This window comes from Glycine max, chromosome 15 (assembly GCF_000004515.6).
Source record: "Glycine max cultivar Williams 82 chromosome 15, Glycine_max_v4.0, whole genome shotgun sequence".
NCBI classification, from domain to species: Eukaryota; Viridiplantae; Streptophyta; class Magnoliopsida; order Fabales; family Fabaceae; genus Glycine; species Glycine max.
The window spans coordinates 51,476,424-51,494,720 of NC_038251.2; the positions used below are offsets into that span (position 1 = coordinate 51,476,424).

General features: G+C 28.1%; 2 protein-coding genes across 2 annotated transcripts; both read left to right on the forward strand.

Annotated features, from left to right (window-relative positions):
• The first annotated feature begins 1,399 nt into the window (after nt 1-1,399).
• Nucleotides 1,400-5,588, forward strand: LOC100803531 (metal tolerance protein 10). Its single transcript, XM_003546775.5, has 6 exons — nt 1,400-1,742; nt 3,118-3,230; nt 3,432-3,677; nt 3,823-3,903; nt 4,307-4,537; nt 5,077-5,588. Exons 1-6 carry the CDS (start codon nt 1,568-1,570, stop codon nt 5,419-5,421), a joined length of 1,191 nt encoding a protein of 396 aa, XP_003546823.1. The 5' UTR covers nt 1,400-1,567; the 3' UTR covers nt 5,422-5,588.
• Nucleotides 5,589-12,768: 7,180 nt separating this feature from the next.
• Nucleotides 12,769-16,455, forward strand: LOC100805118 (metal tolerance protein 10). The gene is made up of 6 exons (XM_003545887.5): nt 12,769-13,037; nt 13,962-14,074; nt 14,276-14,521; nt 14,714-14,794; nt 15,251-15,481; nt 15,916-16,455. The coding sequence occupies exons 1-6, from the start codon at nt 12,860-12,862 to the stop codon at nt 16,258-16,260; spliced, it is 1,194 nt and encodes a 397-aa protein (XP_003545935.1). The 5' UTR covers nt 12,769-12,859; the 3' UTR covers nt 16,261-16,455.
• The last annotated feature ends 1,842 nt before the right edge of the window (nt 16,456-18,297 follow it).

The following is an 18,297-nucleotide window of genomic DNA, read 5'->3' on the forward strand; positions in this document are numbered from 1 at the left end:
TAGTTATACATTGTCAATACAAAACATTTTTATATTGTTGTTCAATCATAATTTGTCGTTAATATGACTTAAAAAATAATTATCATAGAAGTCAACAAACTTTCATATTAATTCAAAATCATTTGTTACCTCGTTGAAATAGATTAAAATCAACGTAATATAAACATTTTAAAATATATTAAAATATGGATCATTTGATTACCTCCTTGTTGTTGTTGAAATAAATATAATTCAGTAGTTGAATCAATAAAAAATCCATTTTATATTAAGTTACAAAGATGATGTAATAATTATTAAAGTTACACTAATATAATTTGATTATTTTCATTTATATTTTATATAGATAATAGATATCCAGAGGGGGAGGGGGATCAAATTACACATGTATAATTTTAACAGCTATTACATATGAATTTAAAGTTTATTTCACATGAATCACATATGTAAATTTTCATATTAATCCAAAATCATTTATTACCCCATTCATATAGATTAAAATTGATGAAATATAAATATTTCATAATATACTAAAATATGAGTCATTTGATTATCTTCTTATTATTGTTTAATTTTATAAAAATTTGCCACAAATAATCTTAATAATATATAGATATAAATCAAAGGTTGGATCAATAAGAATAATATTTTATATCAAGTTATAAAAATTATGTATTAATTATTAAAGTTATATCGAGAGTGTAATTTGATCTTTCTTTTATATATATATATATATATATATATGATAGATTTTAACGAAAAATATAGAGAATTTTAGTGTTAGACAGAATATCTTTATCATTTCTCTTTAATTAATTCAATAAAAATATTTTTCATTTTTATTTATTTTTAAATTACAAGGCTTTTTCTTTTTAAAAATTATATATGACTCCTAGCCACGCTAGCCTAACCGAAACAAGCATCCAGCATAGTATTTATCCACTCCACAATTTATAGTTCACCTAGTTCTAGTAATTCTGGTCACACGAAGATTCAATCTAGGAAGAACACATGGTCCACATGTTGCCACGTATGAACTACAATTTCAATTTATTTTTATTTTTTACATTTTTTAGGTGATGTATTATTTTTTACCCACAAAATATACGTGACATCTTTTCTGAGTATCTACAACATCTATTCAACATAAATAAACATAAACAGACGATATAAACACGATCTTAAATGACATTCGAACAATATATTGACAAGTAATTAATTATCTATAAAAAAATATTATCCATAATTATTTTTTAATTTTTATCTATAAGTTATAATTTATTTTTAACATTATTTACAAGTTTTCAGATATTATCTATCAACTGAAAATTATTTACAAAGACCTGTATGTACACCTTCACTCCCGTAAATACCAAATTCTATTAAATCCTTTACACATCCTTCAAACACTTCAGCCACACGGAAAGTGTTTTTTAGAATCATCTTAGTTTATATATACACAGTTCTTTTCCCGTTCAGTTTCACCCTATAAGTAAGAAGGTGATTATTATCACTCGCATTGCATCAAACCAAAACCGAAACTAAAACCAAAACCTTGAGAAAACTTATCATGGCGGACAGTGGCAGAGGACCCCGCCGGAGAGAACCGCTTCTGGTGTCGCCGGAGAAAGAGGCTACAAAAGCTTCGTGGAGACTTAACGTGAAAGAGTTTCGTTTGCCAAACCAAACAAATGATCATCAAAATCATCAATCCTTCACTTTCCGTGGCTTTCTTCGTGAACCCAGTGAGACATTCTTTCTTCCTTCTTTTTTTCTGTTGAAAGTTGAAACGTTTCTTTTCTTTTTTTGTGTTGAGTTGTGCAAACCCAGTTAGCCATTCTTCACCTTTTTCCTCCTTTTCTTTCTTTGAATGTCTTAAATTTCTGTTTTGTGTAATGGGTGTGGTTTGTTTACAGTGGTGACGTGTTGAATTGTGATGGGTCTGATTTTGTTCTGAGTGCTGGTGTGTTGCTTTGTGCAAACCCAATGTACCTTTGTTTACCCTTTTAAACTTTCTTGTTTTCTTTTTTGGTTAAAGTGATAAAGTCGCTATTTTGTGTAATGGGTCTGTTTTGCTCTCTGTTGTTAACTTGTTATCATGCATGTGTTGGATTCTGCTAATTCAGACATCCTTTGAATGTTTGAACTTTAAGTCTCTGTTTTGTGTGATGGGTCTTCTTTTTTGTGTAATGATTATTGTTTTTTTTATAGTGATGGTGTTTGAATTGTGATGGGTCTGTTTTTGTTCTGAGTGATGGTGTGTTGGTTTGTGCAATTCCAGTGTGTCTTTGCTCACTCTTTGATGTCTAAAGTGATAAAGTATCTATTTTGTGTAATGGGTCTGTTTTGGTCTCTGTGGTTATCATGCATGTCTTGAATTCTGCTAATTCAGACTTCCTTTGAACGTTTGAACTTTGAAGTCTCTGTTTTGTGTGATGGGTGTGTTTTGCTCTTCTTGGTGATGCTTTGAATTGTGAAAGCTGAAGAAGTGGTGTTGTTATTAGTCTTTGTTTGTTGTTATTTATTGTATGCCATGGTGGGAATCTTTGCATAAAGACAGAGCCTTTTATTGTGAATGTGCATCTTGGTGCTTGAACTGATTAGTTTACTACATTGGTATAGTTCCATTCTTTTGAACAAAAGTACATGGGGATTTTGATGATAATGATCCGTCCTTTTCATATCTACACGGTTACTATTACTGAAGATACTTCATTCCTCATATCATATAATTCTTTTCTTTTTAGAATCTATTGTACTTGATTCCATACATAATCAGAAATTGTTAATGCTTTCTCTAATGACACGAAACTGGATCCTATTTGCTTTTCAGATATATTTTTTATACCCTCTATTATCTCGTCTCAAAAGATAAAGTAGATAGTTAACTACATAATGTTTAAAAATTTAAAATCTTCAATTTATAAAAGGTTGGTGAACAGTGTTTTGAAAATTTTGACATTATTGATTATTAATTAACTTGAGGAATTCAGAAAAGATAACCAAAATTAAAAATTTTAGCATTTAAATTCATCATCGAGATGTTTCAGTTAAATTCATATATTCTGGAATGTGGATTTACCTACTTACTCTTTATTCCCGCTTTAACTTGTGTTTTAGGGAAGCAGCGCAAAGTGGCAGAATATTACAACAAGCAGGAGAGACTCCTTGAAGGATTTAATGAGATGGAGACTATGACTGAAACGGGTGGTTTCCCAGGATCTCTCACTGAGGTTGATTGTTCTATTACAATGATTTACTTATAATTTGTCATACATGGAGCAGCACTAACTGGTTTTGACTATAATCTCAGTAAAAAAATAAAAAATTATGATTTTCCATTAAACTTCATCATCTCAAACACATGCGGATGACTGATTTGCTTAAATCTATGAAGAGAACGCTACTAAATGTACATGCTAAATGTTTCTCAGGATGAAATGAAGCAACTAGCCAAGAGTGAGAGGATGGCTGTTCATGTGTCAAATATGTGTAACTTGGTGCTGTTTGCAGCAAAGGTTTATGCTTCAATTGCGAGCAGATCATTAGCAGTCATTGCCTCAACCATGGATTCTCTCTTGGACCTCTTGTCAGGGTTCATATTGTGGTTTACTGCTCATGCCATGAAAAACCCAAATCAATATCACTATCCAATTGGAAAGAAACGCATGCAACCAGTGGTAAGGTTTAATTTAAATTAAAATGCACAAGTTGATTGAGTCCTATAAAGTTTTAGTAAATAATTGGCAATAATTGGGATATTGTCCAAGTAGCCATTGCATGGTTGCTTAATGAAGCTACATGCTGATACGATTTCCTGTGCAGGGTATCATTGTTTTTGCATCAGTGATGGCAACCTTGGGGTTGCAGATTTTGATTGAATCTGCCCGAGAACTTATTTTCAAGGCAAGTGAGATAAACTTTTGTTCTTGTTTGTTTAGTAGATCCCCAAATTTTGGTTCAACATTTGGATAAACTTATCAAGAAGTACTTATAGGATAAGAAAGATAAAATGAATCAAACTTCTTTCACAAGTTAAAATCAACTTATTGAACCAACCATTTAAGATGCTCTCTCATCTAACTTCTCAAAAGGTTGAGGTACGTATGCTATTTTTTAATGAAGAAATTTGGTTCATTTTACCTTTGTATTTTCTTCTCCTTAAGTGTTAAAAAGTTTATCCAGAGTCCCGACTAACTCTTAATTATTATTTTGTGGTGTGGCAGTTTTAAGTAACTTTTTTTTATTTTCCTGTAATTATTACCACGGCGCATACTTTTAATTTCTCATGTCATTCTTTTTGTTACAGTCTAAGCCTGATATGGATCCAACGAAACTTCATTGGATGATCGGAATTATGGTGTGTGTGACTGTAGTGAAGTTCATTCTTATGGTCTACTGTCGAAGATTCAAAAATGAAATTGTTAGAGCATATGCACAAGATCACTTTTTTGATGTCATTACTAATTCTGTTGGATTAGCTGCTGCTGTGCTAGCTGTCAAGTTCTACTGGTGGATTGATCCAACAGGAGCTATTATTGTGAGTTCATAAGTACATCTTGGTGCCTGTCTTTGGTTTTCTTTTTCTGTTTTTCACAAATAATTGCAAACATACCACCTTGCTTTTACTTTGTTTTTACAAGGTAGCATTTTTTTGTTATTATATGCAAAAACGTATTCTCAGATCAAGTTGACCCTTATTTTCTTCTCTTAACTGTGCTATGATTTTCTGATTAGGTTCACATATTCAACAAGTGATTTTCTGATTAGTTTATTTAAAAAATGTATTCATTTCTAGTCCCTACATGTAACAAAATGATGTGCTTTTAGTCCCTCACTACATGTTTAGTGAGATACTAAAATCACATTTTTTTATTAAATGTAAGAAAAGTTTTAGAGATTGAATAAAAAATCATGATATTTTAAGGGACTAAACATATTTACCCTTTATTTTGCTTTTCTTCATTATTCTACAAAATCTTGAATGGTGATCTTTGTGTCACATAATTGTTTGCTTGTTACATCAAGCCAACTGCTTGATTGAACTACTAATGATGATATCCTGAATGTGTAATGCAGATAGCATTGTATACAATCAATACATGGGCCAAGACTGTCATTGAGAATGTTTGGTCACTCATAGGAAGGACAGCACCACCTGATTTTCTAGCCAAGTTAACTTTCCTCATATGGAATCACCATGAACAGATCAAGCACATAGATACTGTTAGAGCATACACCTTTGGTGCACATTACTTTGTGGAAGTTGACATTGTGTTACCTGAAGACATGCTTCTCCACCAAGCACACAACATTGGTGAGACACTCCAAGAGAAGCTGGAGCAGCTTCCAGAAGTTGAAAGGGCTTTCGTTCACATAGATTTTGAGTTCACTCACAGGCCAGAGCACAAGACCATGGTGTGATGATATGCCATGGGACAAAGATGGCATAGCTTAGCTTTGCTAATTCTCTTAGTTGTTTTATTTAAGCCAAATAGCAAAGTTTCTTTCTGATGTTTATAGTTGCTGATACCTCTTAATGATACTCTTCCTATTTGGTTGACTCAAAATAATTAAGTATTTTTTTCACACCACAATTTTTTAGGTACACAGGGTAGGGTGTAAGAAAATATAATGTTGAAATATAAGTACTCAAATAATTGCTAGTTTTCGGAAAATGATGCTTTGATACTTAAAATGGGTATATACACTGCCGGAGTGAGGGATAGAAAGGAAAGAGAAAATAATATATATGATAAGTTTGATAAGAACGGAAGGGGGATTAATAAAGAGGAGTGCAAGGTAGGTGTGGAAACTGAAATATGAAAAACTTGTGTGACTGTCTTTTATCATGTATAAGGTACAATGACTACCTAGTTTTTATTTATTTATTTATTTATTTACAAAAAGAGAATTAGGGGGAGGAGATGATGATTTAGCCTTAGTCTAAGATAGATAAAGTCTCTAACTTTAAAGAGTATTTATAAAATAATTTATACTTTTCTTATTTTAAAGAGATGAGTGAAAGTTTAAATATGTGATGTATTCTGTGAGACTTGTTTTTATTTCATTAAACCAACTCTTTGGAGTTTACTAAACTTTTTATTAGAACATAAAAAATTATAACATAAAAGAATGGGAGAAAATATTTGAAGAGAATTTTTTTTTTCTTTTCTGAATACTATATGTGAAGAGGATTTGAATCCTCTAATAAGTTGAACACAGACGTGTAAATTAAGAAAATAAGAATAAATTCACCGTAAATTTAAAATAAATTAAAGTTATAACATCAATAATAAATATATTTTTACCTTTTCATTTTTTTGGGTATGTGCTAATTTTAGAATAGCTAAATCCAAATAATGTTTCCATCCAAAATCAAATTTTACGTGCATGGAAGTGCACCATATAGTCAAATATGCACGTCAATTTCTTCTGTAAGTTTAGCTAAACACCCGTGTGGAACATTGAGGGATATAAATACAGGTAAAGGACAATGACTTCTGTAAGAAACATACGGCAAAAGCAAACAAAAGAATAGAAACCTTGATAATGCATTTCAGCATTGATGAATTAATTGATCGCGTCAAAGGAATCAAACTTCTTGTTCTTTCAGTTTGGACCTCATTCACTTTTTATATAATAAAATTACTAAGTTTGAAAATTAATCTACATCTACATCAAAATCTAAATTTATTTATTTATATAATAAATTAGAGTATATTTTTTTAAAAAGTTAAATTCCTTAATCAATTCTCTATTGAAAAATAACACATGTCATTTTTAACTTCTATTTTTTTAATTCAAATTCAAATCTCTTAAACTAAATACAATATATTCTTTATAGTTTATAACATGGGTTTATTATCTACGGTGTAAAATAGTTTTAACGTAATTATTTTAAAAATCAATAAATTTATCGGTGATTGAACTAATATGTAAAACTAATTTATCCATCTCCGACATTACCTATTGTCATCCCTAAATTAAGTAGTTAGCAAGAGACATGAGTCTTTGACCACGTGAGATCAGATAATGCGGGTACAATGTAGTGCAAATCGTTCTATTTGCCCCTACACGCGTGTAAATAGGACTATTGGAATATTTTACAAAATGTTTTATTAGTTTTTGTAAAAGTTTTTTTGAAGATCATATATATATATATAAAGATTTTGTTCTAAGGAGACGTTACTTGACAATCTCATTTATTCCTTCCAAAAATATTAAACTCATTTATTTTATTTTAAATTCATAAAAATCTATTTATCATTTATGATAATTAAGATAATTATTTAATTTTTTTAATATTTAATTATGACAATCAATCATGACTACAATATTCTAATTAATTAATAATATAAACATTAATAAATTTAATTAATACTCAGATATTAATACATAAATTTGTTTGATGAATTTTTATTTTATGAATTGATATCAATTTGTTTCATTGCATATTATGAATTAAATAAACAAGTTTGTTTTTTATAAAAAAAAAAAAAAAGTCTTATGGTATTGAATCAAGATTCTTAAATAGTATAAATAAGTCTTGTATTATTCAATTAAGACTTATAAGATTTTTAAGAAAGATAACAAAATTTGATGGTATTCAATGATTTTTTTTATAACTTATAAAAATTCTTTGAGTATTCAAAATATACAAATTTTGAGATGGATTAATTTTTAAGAATGATTTCAATGGACTTCATTAGACTTTTTAGTATAAAACATTTATCAAACAATCTTACTAAAATCCTTGAAATTTTGCTAGATTTTTTTTTCTATTGACTACCCATCTTTCTTTTCTCTCGTATCTTCTTTTCTCTATAATACTCTTTAATGTGTCATATGTAATTCTCTTATTCTTTTGGAATAAAAAATCAAATATATTCCTTCATTTACACTTGTCTCTTTATTTTCTAAATTAAATTAATATTTATGTGTTACTAACCATATTTTCTTTATACTGACTATGCCCATGACTTGTTTGATGTAATATTTTATTTTCGTGATTGTCACATTTAATTTCGTTATCCACATAACTCAGAACACTTATATCAATTTTTCACCCTCACTAATCCCTTATAGTATATGCTTATTATTGCATCCCATTTAAATATGTCACTAGATTTATCATACAATAATTATAATTATTAAAAAAATTAGAAAATCAATGTATAATTTTAAATTTATGATTTAAATTCAAAAGTGAGAATGAGAAAATGTTATTGAAAAAAATGTTAATATAGGATAACATAAAGCTAGAATCAATATAGCTATTAAAAGATTAAAAAAAATATTTTGATTTTACTTTTTTTTTATCCAAATCTCATCATTTTTTATTATTTTTTTCATTAGCTCTTATAATTTTGAATGAGTTTTTAAAAATTCATATAATCCTTTCAAATCTTATGATATAAACCCATTAAAATCTAAACTATCATAAGAAATCAGATAAGTACCTAAATAATCTTAAAAATGCACAAGACTTTTTTATGCTAAAATAATCTTTTAAAATTCTAATCCAATAAAATCCCTTAGTTCTTTCTTTTCTTCTCCAAATGTATTTCTTTTATTATTTTTTAAAATTTTATTTGTTTTATTTTCTTTCTATAAAATAATCTTCTACCTCTTTTCTATTTCGTTGACTATTTTAAAAAATATATATCTTAGTATTTGAATTAGTTTGTATGCTAACATTATTTTTAATTTTTATAATTTCAATTATTAAGATGGGTAAAAGACTTTAAAAAAAATCTTAAGTCAATGCTAGATAACTTTTTTCTCCCGCTCTCTACGCACATACCCCATTTTGTATAAAATAATATGTCAAAGAATATGTGTCGTTATATTAATATTTTTACATGGTAGTGTGTTTAATATTTCAATTTTTTAAAATTGAAAATATATAAATAAATTTTTCTATTTATTAAATCTCAAGTCTTTTATTATCATCAAAATAATTCTCTCATTTTTCTTTTTTATAATTTTAATTCATGCAAACAAATTAATTGTTAAATATATTATAATTAAACAATTTTACTCAACTTTTTTTATCCCAAGTCAATTGTGTAAAAAAAAATGAACTATATAATTTTTTTTTAAAAGAAAATAAAAAATAGACATGTAAAACACCACTAAAGTGAAGAGAATCCTACCTAAGATAACACTATTAGTAAAAAGAATTTTTTGTTGCATGTGCAATAAAAATATATATAATTTATTGACATACCTACTAATATATATTTATTAAAATTTAAACTAAATAATTAATAATTCAAAATAATATAAAAAATTTACTCCTATAAAGTGTAAAGTGTGAAATTAAAGAGTCATGTAAGACACATAACACTAACCTAATTATTTGAATTTGAAAAGTTTATTGAATAGATGACGATTCATGATTTTGGTTTTAACTCTTTATCATTTATTATTAAAATATTTTAATTGTCATGTGTTATTTTGATTTCTTTATCATTTTCGTGCTCCTTCCCAACCCGATATATGTTGCCTTCCAGCCTATGAACATACAAAAATCATTCCACTTCTCTTTGGACTCCCAACAAATTTTATTCCCAACAAATTAATTTGATATATTTTATCTTCAACTTTTTGAAAAACTTATAATTTTTACATTCCATTATTGACTTGATGTAACATGCTAAAATAACTTTACTTTTTATCTATAACTCTTTTACTTTTTGGTGAATTTTAGATAAGTAAAGCCCGATCAACAATTCTTTCCATCAATAATTGAACTCATGTATTATCCAAATGATTCAACCTTAACTTTAACATATTAATCATTTGTGCTCAATCATTTGATTGATTACAATAATGTTATTTACATTTGAATCATGATCCTTCATCATATTTTAAATATATGATGGCGAGCAAAATAGGTTGTCTCTTATCTTCTTCTGACAAAAAATAACAAAAGAAAGAGGAGAGATAAAATGAAGAAGTAAAAAGAGATGACGAAGAAACAAAAAAAAACTTAAAAAAGGGATATTGAAGAATAATATGCAATAGGGAGGATCCAATATATGGAAAATGTGGATACAACGATGTGTAGATTATAGTTTTTTCTGATTTTTTTAGGTATGTGTGAGATGTTGAAATCACCACCGCACAAAACTTTAGACATTGTCGTATTTTTTATATATTTGGGGACTAAATCAAAAAATTTGTTATTTTAAGGACTAAATTATCATTGATTTATACATTCAATGACCAAAAGATCATTTATCCAAAAAACTCTCTTAAATTTTTCTTTGGTCTGACTCATCGTTGGATTAACTTTGCACATGACCTAATTGAACCTTTAAATAATAACATGATCAAATTGACACTAAAAAATAATTTAGATGACAAAAAAGTAATTAAACCATGTTAGTTTGATATACAAAAAAACATAGGATGATAATAATAATAATAATGACAATTATTAATAGATAAACATTCCATATTTTATATAGTAAAAATTAAATTAGTTGTTTAAAATAAATTAAAAAGCCCAAATTAATTTAATGATATTTTTTAGATCATCATGTTTTGTGCGGAAAATTTATCAACTTGATAAATGATTAATTTTTATCAAAAACTCCGGCCAACTACCTTTAATTAGATGTTCCATCCCATCATATTTTTTCTATTTATAAGGTTTGAATTCACTTAAGAGATATAAGCTTATTGTGCTTAGTTCTACTCAAACTAATGACATGTTGGTTAACTTAATGACATTTAATGATGAAGAGAGATCAAATTATATCGGTGTAACTATGACAACTATTACACCATCTTTATAACTTGATATAAAATATGATTTTTAATGATTCAACTGTTGAATTATATTTACATATTATCAACAACGTTTGTGTCAAAATTTGTCAAAAATTGAACAACAACCAGAAGATAATCAAATCATCCATATTTTAGTATATTTTGAAATGTTTATATTATGTTAATCTTAATTTATATAAACGATGTAACAAATAATTTTGGATTAGTATAAAATTTTGCATATGTAACTTATGTGAAAGGAACTTTCATTCCAACAATGAATTTTAATAAAATATTATTCAGATGAAAGTTATAAATAATGTAATAGTTGTTAAATTTACACTAGTGTAATTTGATCGATCATCTTTAATGATATGTTAACATATTATTTTATTTATAATTTACATTATTAATTATTAAACTATTCAATTATATAAAGTATTAAATTCATTGCAACAGTGGAACCTTCCATTTTTTAATTCAAATAAAATCAAGGCTAAATTACTCTTAATCCTTCCATTTTTTAATTTTTTTCAACTTAATTTTTATATGAAAATATTTAATATAGTACTTTAATATATGCAAAGTAGAACCTTTTGTCTTTTTTCACTATAGCCTAGTCCAATGAGAAATGGAGACATCATCACCACTCTAGCATCGATTATGAAACAACAAAAATGTATTATTTAGGTCACCTCATAATTAGTGTCAAATATTTATTGATTTTGATAATTATTAATCTCCACCAGAGAATTTAATTAGTTTTTTTAGTATAATTTCTAGTTTAATTACTTCCTTTTTTCTATTTATAAGACTTTAATATGAGATTTTATTTAAAAATATAATTTTGACAATTAGAGGATCTTATTGAATATTTTAATAATTGGAGACTAAGTCGCTCAAATTAATAAAAAATAAAGAGGTCAAAAGAGTAATTTAGGATAAATTTATTTATTTATTTCATTTTTTCTAAATGATAATCTTGATTCTTGACATATGAACCTTGCTCGCACTAAATACAACTTAGGCTCCATCACATGCTTTAACTTAAACACCCACATTGTACTTTTCCTCATCTATGCAATAAGTGTTCTATTGGGGATGAATTTGTATGTTTACTATTTAAGTCATTATGTAATCAATTTCAGTTTTAAAAATAAAATATTATATTGTTTTCATTATCATCTTTTACAATTTGATTAAATAGTTTTGATAATATTCTTGATTAAAATTAAAGACTTGTTATGATAATGGAGATTATGATAATGAAAAACAAGTTTTTTTTAACTTTAAAATAAATTGTTCTTGATCATAGAATTATTATAAATAGAACACCAATAATCCAAATAGATTAATATTTATGTGATAATATTTATTGGATAAATATTAATATATCTCATTGATTAATTTATATATATGAATGAGTTACATGTGAATGTGATCATTAAACAGACTCAATTGAATTTTTCTAATGATTAAAATTTTTAAGAAGAGGTTTAATAATTTTTTTACATGAGATTATCATAATAATTAACGATGCCTATTATGTTAATATATATTATCATTTTAGTATTAAACCTACAAATGATCATATAAAGAGTGTTTTAATGTCAGTTAAAAAAATTATTTTAATATTTCAGAATTAATTAAATTAGATAATTTAATATGATGAAATAATTAATTAATTTTCTAAGTGAAATTTTATTATATATTTTCTTGAAATTTAAAATATTTGGTAAAAAATAATCCTAGGGGATCTTATGTTTGAAATTAAACTTAAAAAGTTGTTACATATAAATTGGATTTGGTAATTTATAATTTAAATGTTAAATTATTAAATAATTAACCACACAAAATAACTAAAAATAATATTTTAAAATAACTTAAAAATAAGATAATGTAAATAATGATTTCGATTGTATTGGAAATTTGTTTTCTACTCCATACTACAAATACATACAGCCCTAGGATTAAAAAAAAAACAACAAAGTTATTACTTCTCTTCTTCTCTTCTCATTCTCTCAGAACACTAATATTTATCATTATTCCATCCCTCAAAAGTTGTTTTCAGGGAACGAGCATGGCGGAGAGCGACGGCAGACACCGTCGGAGGGAACCGCTTCCGGTGTCATCGGAGGAAGATGCTGCTAATGCTTCGTGGAGACTTAACGTGGAGGAGTTTCGTTTGCCAAACCAAACGCATGATCATCATCAACAGCACCGTTCCTTCACTTTCCGCGGCCTTCTCCGCAAGCCCAGTGAGTCATTCTCTTTTCCCTTTTATTGTTTCTGCATGTTATGTGTTTAGGTGTGCAAGCCCAGTAAGCCATTGGTCACCTAATTCTAATTTTTCTTCTTTTGAATGTCTAAAGTTTCTGTTTTGTGCAAATGGCTATGGTTTGTTTATAGTGGTGATGTGTTGAATTGCGTGGAAACAGGAATGTGACATTTCTTGAAAATTGATCGCTTGATACACAGTGTAATGTGTTTTAAACAATTAAGGATTGTAGGCTTTAAAAAGGGAGGGATATCCCAGTGTTAGTGTAACTTGCTCTTTTTCTTTTTGGACTTTTTGATGGGTCTGGTTTTGTTATTGTGAGTGAATGTATGTTGATTTGTGCAATTTCAGTGTGTGTCTTTGCTCATTCTTTGATTTCTAAAGTGATAAAGTCTCTATTTTTTTTTTGTAGTGGGTCTGTTTTGGTCTCTGTGGTTATTATGCATGTGTTGAATTCTGCAAATCCAGTTTTCCTTTGAATGTTCAAGCTTTGAACTTTAATGTCTTTGCTTTGTGTGACTGTTTCCCTCTTAGTGGTGATGCTAGTGAACACCGAAGAAGTCAGAGCAGTGGTGTTATTATTAGTCTTTATTTGTTATTTATTGTAGGCCATGGTGGGAAACTGGGAATGTTTACATAAAGGAAGATCCTTTCATCGTGAATGTGCATCATTGGTGCTTGTATTTGTTAGTTTGGAATAATTCCATGCATTTGAGATGATCAAGTTTAATGGGAATGTTAAGTTCAACGTGTTTATTACTTACATGCATGATATGTGGCTTCCATGATCTAGTTTCTGAAGTTGTTTGGTTTTTTTTTTTTTTGCCTCAGGAATTAGTTGGCTATATTTTATGTTGTTGATTTGACTACTTACTCTATAGCCCACCGTGAACTTGTATTGTAGGGAAGCAACGCAAAGTGGCAGAATATTATAAGAAACAGGAGAGTCTCCTTGAAGGATTTAATGAGATGGAGACAATGACTGAAACGGGTGGTTTCCCAGGAACGCTTACTGAGGTAGATTGTTCTATCACCATTATTTACATATACTTTTTCATACATGAAGCATCACTAACCTGTTTTGACAACAATATCTCAGTGAAAATTTTATGATTTCCCATTAAACATGATCGACTCAAAGTCTTAAACACATGGAGATGAAAGATTAATGTATATCTTGAGAGAGTTCTTCTAAAAAACGTGCTCAATGTTTCTCAGGATGAACTGAAGCAACTAGCTAAGAGTGAGAGGATTGCTGTTCATGTATCAAATATATGTAACTTGGTGCTGTTTGTAGCAAAGGTTTATGCATCAGTTGCGAGCAGATCATTGGCAGTCATTGCTTCAACCATGGATTCTCTCTTGGATCTCTTGTCAGGCTTCATATTGTGGTTTACTGCTCATGCCATGAAAAACCCAAACCAATATCGCTATCCAATTGGAAAGAAGCGCATGCAACCTGTGGTAAGGTTTAATATAAATTAAACTGCACAAGGTGATTTAGTCCTATAAAGTTTTAGTAAATGCAGTCTAATGCTATAGTTTCATAATATCCTGAGAGTGGAAATGAAAGTAGCTGGTTGTTTTAGATATTTTCAAAACAGCCATTACATGGTTGCTTAATACAGCTACATACTAATAAGATTTCCTGGGCAGGGTATCATTGTTTTTGCATCAGTGATGGCCACCTTGGGGCTGCAGATTTTGATTGAATCTGGTCGACAACTTATTTCCAAGGTAATTGAGATAGGCTTTTTGTTCTTTATTTGTTCATTTGATCCCCAAATTTGGGTTCAACACATGTTTTCTTTTTGTTTAAGATTTTGAATTTAGGAAATGTTTTGATAAACTCTTCAAGAAGTATTCAAAGGAGAAGAAAATAAGATAAAATGAATCAAATTTCTTCCACAAGTTATGATTAACTTGTCCACCCCAATTTTTTTTAATCTCTCTCATTTAACTTCTTAAACAATTGAGGTGCATAAGTTATTTTTAATTTTTGAAGAAATTTGATTCATTTTACCTCCTTATTTTCTTTTCCTATAAGTGCTTGTTGAAAACTTTATCCAAACTAATTCTAGTCTTTTGTTTTAGCTATAGCAATTTAAGTAGTTCTTTTTTCAATTTTCCTGCAAATGTAATTATTCCCTTGACACATGCTTTTAATTTTTCATGTCATTCTTTTTCTTAAAGGTCAAGCCTGACATGGATTCAGCAAAACTGCATTGGATGATGGGGATTATGGTGTTTGTGACTGTAGTGAAGTTCATTCTTATGGTCTACTGTCGAAGATTTAAAAATGAAATCATTAGAGCATATGCACAGGATCACTTATTTGATGTCATTACTAATTCTGTTGGATTAGCTGCTGCTGTTCTAGCTGTCAAGTTCTACTGGTGGATTGATCCAACAGGAGCTATTGTTGTGAGTTCTTAACTACAGCTTAGTGCTTGCCTTTGGTTTTCATTATTTTGTTTTCACAGATAATTGCGAACATGCTTTTTTTATTCTCTCCCTTGATCGTACTTTGATTTTCTAGTTAGATTCACATATTCAACAAGTGTTTTCTTTTCTTTTTTTTTTGCATTGAGATCTAAATATATTTTTGGTCCTTGAAAATATCATGATTTTTTGTTTTAGTCCCTACATTGAATAAAAATTTGTTACATTTTCAAGGACTAAAAACATATTTACCTTTGAGTTGTTTTTCTCTATTGTACTTCAATGGCCATAATCTCCTTGTATGTGCCATTTCAAAATCTTGAAGGGAGGTCTTTATGTTAATTGATTGTTGGTGTTACATCAAGCCAACTGCTTGATTGAACTACTAATTATGATATCCTGAATGTGTAATGCAGATAGCATTGTATACAATTAATACATGGACCAAGACTGTCATTGAGAATGTTGGTTCACTCATTGGAAGAACAGCACCACCTGATTTTCTGGCCAAGTTAACTTATCTCATATGGAATCACCATGAGCAGATCAAGCACATAGATACTGTTAGAGCATACACCTTTGGTGCACATTACTTTGTGGAAGTTGACATTGTGTTGCCAGAAGACATGCTTCTCCACCAAGCACACAACATTGGTGAGACACTCCAAGTGAAGCTAGAGCAGCTTCCAGAAGTTGAAAGGGCTTTTGTGCACATAGATTTTGAGTTCACTCATAGGCCAGAGCACAATACCATGGTATGATTATATGCCATTGGCAATGGTGGTGTTTATACTTGCTACCCCTGAATGATACTTTCTATGTTATGATTCATCATTTAGTTGGCTCAAAATAATTAGAAATATACTATGTTTTTCTCAGAATATTTTTTTGGTGGGTGCACTGGGTAGGGGGTAAAAGAATATGAATGTTAGAATATAACTATATAAGTACTCAAATAATTGCTTTGTTTTTGCAAAATGATACTCTTGATACTCAAATGGGGTATATATTCCATTAGAGTAGGAGATATATAAAAAGTTATAAATGTGATGATCGAGTAATTTGATCAGAAGCAAAGAGAGAAATGGTGATGGCGGAAATAGAATGTGAAAAACATATTGTTGATATTGTCTTTAGCCAATGTGTGTGTGATGCAATGACTACGCTTTTACGGTAAAATATATTAAGAGGATTTGATTCTTCTAATGAAAACAAATAAGGGAGTGTTTCGTATAAGAACACTTCAGTTTTTCATGAATCTAAAATATAAACGTTTGTTTCTCGTGTTTGGTGTATTATTTAAAAAATGGCATTATGAGGATATATTATTTTTCGGAGTGCATTTTTCTTAGGTTTTCTACAAAACTGTTCCTATTCGAGGCTAGTAAGGTGAGAATCTTACTTTTTTTAGGTTGAAAAGAAGTTTTATTGCGGTAAAAACACTATATATTACTCTTAGTATATTATTTAATATGGTAAATAATTGAAGTTTATAAAAATTTTCTATTAAAAATAAATGTGAGTTATTGATTCTTCAGAAATATATATAAATATTTTTATGAATAAATATGATAATTTAAACTTATTTGAGTTATTCATAAGAATCATTTTCTCGAATTAATAAGTCTTAAGAATCAGGAGGAAGAAACTGGAGATTAATGAGTTTAGTAGCATCATTAATAAGTGTCAAACGTTGCTACATTCTGAACCAGACTACAAAGTCTGTTTTATTCCAAGGCAAGCTAATCTAGTGACTTATTATTTGGTTAGGGCATCTAGAGATTTTGCTAGTCCTCATGTTTTTCATCATCCAAATTGTATGGTTGAGTCATATTGGAATGATTTAATAATGAGTTGGTTCTGTTAAAGAAAAAAGAAAAAAAGAATCATGATTCTGGAACATGATTTTTTTTTTTGTACCAAATGCATCCTATGGGTAAATTTATCTTTAGTTCAAAGTAGGTTAAAATTATAATTTAATTTAAATTAACAATAAAAATATTTTGGTTTTCTCATTTTACATATTTGTTCCTTTAACCGTAATTAAATCCAAAGAATATTGAAGATTTCATCCATAACCAAAAGTGCCTACCCCATTTGGTCAAATATTATATTGCGGACGTCAATTTCTTTATGATTCGTGATGGCGTAGAATGTTATTAAGTTTGGAGATATTTTTGTGTAGAGAGATATTACACCTCATTCTTATACACAATCAATATATAATTGATAAGTGGAAAAGTATAAAGAAAAAATTATCTTCATTAGTGTTAATTTGTTCCTTCTAATAAGGAAATGATATAATTAGTTTCTCTTTTATAAATATTTGATCTTATAAAAATATGCTAAATAAAAAAAATATAGTTTCTCTTATTACCTTTTGTTTATGTAAATAAAATAATAATATGTAAGCAACTAACTAAACGGGAAATTTTAGAAATATATTTTCTATGTATTTTTTTAATATATTTTGTAAATTATATATTTTAAAAGCTATTTACACGTTCATTTTAAAATACATTTAAAATTTATATATAAATTATGGGTATTATATTAAAGATATTAATTAAATTTTTTAAGTTACTGATAATTATTAAAATCATTCAATAAGAATATATGTATATTTATTATAATTAATATCTAATCACAGTCTTTATCAACTCTATATACGGATAATTTCTTGTTGAACGAGTTAAATAATTTTATTAATAACAAATAAAATTTTATTAACATATTTTATATGTATTTTAAAATGAATATATAAATAGGATTTTATTAATATATCACGAATCATATAA

What these genes read in the sequence shown, in the direction of transcription:
- LOC100803531 (XM_003546775.5), top strand. Translation starts at nt 1,568, where the DNA reads ATGGCGGACAGTGGCAGAGGACCCCGCCGGAGAGAACCGCTTCTGGTG. An exon ending in TGGCTTTCTTCGTGAACCCA is followed by an intron (nt 1,743 to 3,117) that starts GTGAGACATTCT and finishes CTTGTGTTTTAG; the next exon opens with GGAAGCAGCGCAAAGTGGCA. An exon ending in TCCCAGGATCTCTCACTGAG is followed by an intron (nt 3,231 to 3,431) that starts GTTGATTGTTCT and finishes AATGTTTCTCAG; the next exon opens with GATGAAATGAAGCAACTAGC.
- LOC100805118 (XM_003545887.5), top strand. Translation starts at nt 12,860, where the DNA reads ATGGCGGAGAGCGACGGCAGACACCGTCGGAGGGAACCGCTTCCGGTG. An exon ending in TCCCAGGAACGCTTACTGAG is followed by an intron (nt 14,075 to 14,275) that starts GTAGATTGTTCT and finishes AATGTTTCTCAG; the next exon opens with GATGAACTGAAGCAACTAGC. An exon ending in ATCCAACAGGAGCTATTGTT is followed by an intron (nt 15,482 to 15,915) that starts GTGAGTTCTTAA and finishes TGTGTAATGCAG; the next exon opens with ATAGCATTGTATACAATTAA.